The 1,132-nt window shown below is 54.5% G+C and overlaps 1 protein-coding gene across 1 annotated transcript in view; it reads right to left on the reverse strand.

The window, feature by feature from the left end:
• The window catches only part of EMH_0013950 (dopey, N-terminal domain-containing protein, putative), a gene marked incomplete at both ends in the record, with an annotated part of 8,489 nt that overhangs the window by 2,132 nt on the left and 5,225 nt on the right, over window positions 1-1,132 (reverse strand). Inside the window, 1 exon segment of the mRNA XM_013499964.1 lies at window positions 544-843. Within this exon segment, the coding sequence (XP_013355418.1) occupies window positions 544-843 (300 nt within the window).

Genomic DNA, 1,132 nt, shown 5'->3' on the forward strand with positions numbered 1-1,132 from the left:
AGCAGCAGCGCCTGATGGCGACGAAGGACCCTGCGGCAGTTGCTGCTGCAGCAGCTGCTGCAGCTGCATGCTGCTGCTGCTGAGGATACACCTGGTGGCAGGAGAGAAGGTATGGGAAGGCTGGCTTGAGTGTATGATCACCACGCGCAGCAGCTGCAGCAGCTGCGACTGCAGCAGCAGCAGCAGCAGCAGCAGCAGCAACAGCAGCAGCAGCAAAAACAGCAGCAGCAGCAGCAGCAGCATGAAGAGCAGCAGCAAAAGCAGAAGCAGCAACACTCCATACCTAAACCCTAAACCCTAAAAAGACGAATACATAAGCAACTCCCTCAAACCCTAAACCCCCAAAACCCTAAACCCCCAAAACCCTAAACCCTAAACCCTAAACCCTAAACCCTAAACCCTAAACCCTTACTTGTGCTGCATAGTCTGCCTGCTGCACAGCAGCAATAAGCCGCTCAACGAGCGCATGCAGCAGCAAGCAGCAAACCTCTCGGGTTCTTGCTGCTGGCTGCAGCGCGGAGACAAACGAAGCTAGCAGCTCACAAGCTTTTCCATGCATAGCAGCAAACCTGCTGCTCCCTGCTGCTGCTGCTGCTGCTGCTGCTGCTGGTGCTGCTGCTGCTGCTGCTGCTGCTGCTGCTGGGGGCAAACGAAAAGATATAAAGCGCAGCAAAACGACAGACAGCAAGTCTACGTAATCAACAACAGATAGATCACTGTACGTCCATGATCGCCACTCTGCTGCTGCTGCTGCTGCTGCTGCTGCTGCTGCTGCTGCTGGGGGTGTTGCTGCTGCTGTTGGTGTTGCTGCTGCTGCTGCTGTTGGTGCTGTCGTCTCGCCACCTGCGAACACTTGTACACCAAACCCTCTTCAGCCCTAAACCCTAAACCCTAAACCCTAAACCCTAAATTCCAAGGGTCTAGGCTTCAGCTAAACCCTAAACCCTAGAGAAAAAGCAGCAGTTCCTCTGCTGCACGTAGAAAGATGAAGCCAAGGGTTTAGGGTTTAGGGTTTAGGGTTTAGGGTTTACCTCGTCTAGGGTTTGCTGCAGCCCAGAGCTGCGCCTGCATTGCGTTTGCCTGCAGCAAACCCTCATCGACAAAGAAGGACTGCATGCGTTCCAGCAGCAGC

Source organism: Eimeria mitis, genomic scaffold, assembly GCF_000499745.2.
Source record: "Eimeria mitis Houghton genomic scaffold, Emh_scaff487, whole genome shotgun sequence".
Taxonomy (NCBI): Eukaryota; Apicomplexa; class Conoidasida; order Eucoccidiorida; family Eimeriidae; genus Eimeria; species Eimeria mitis.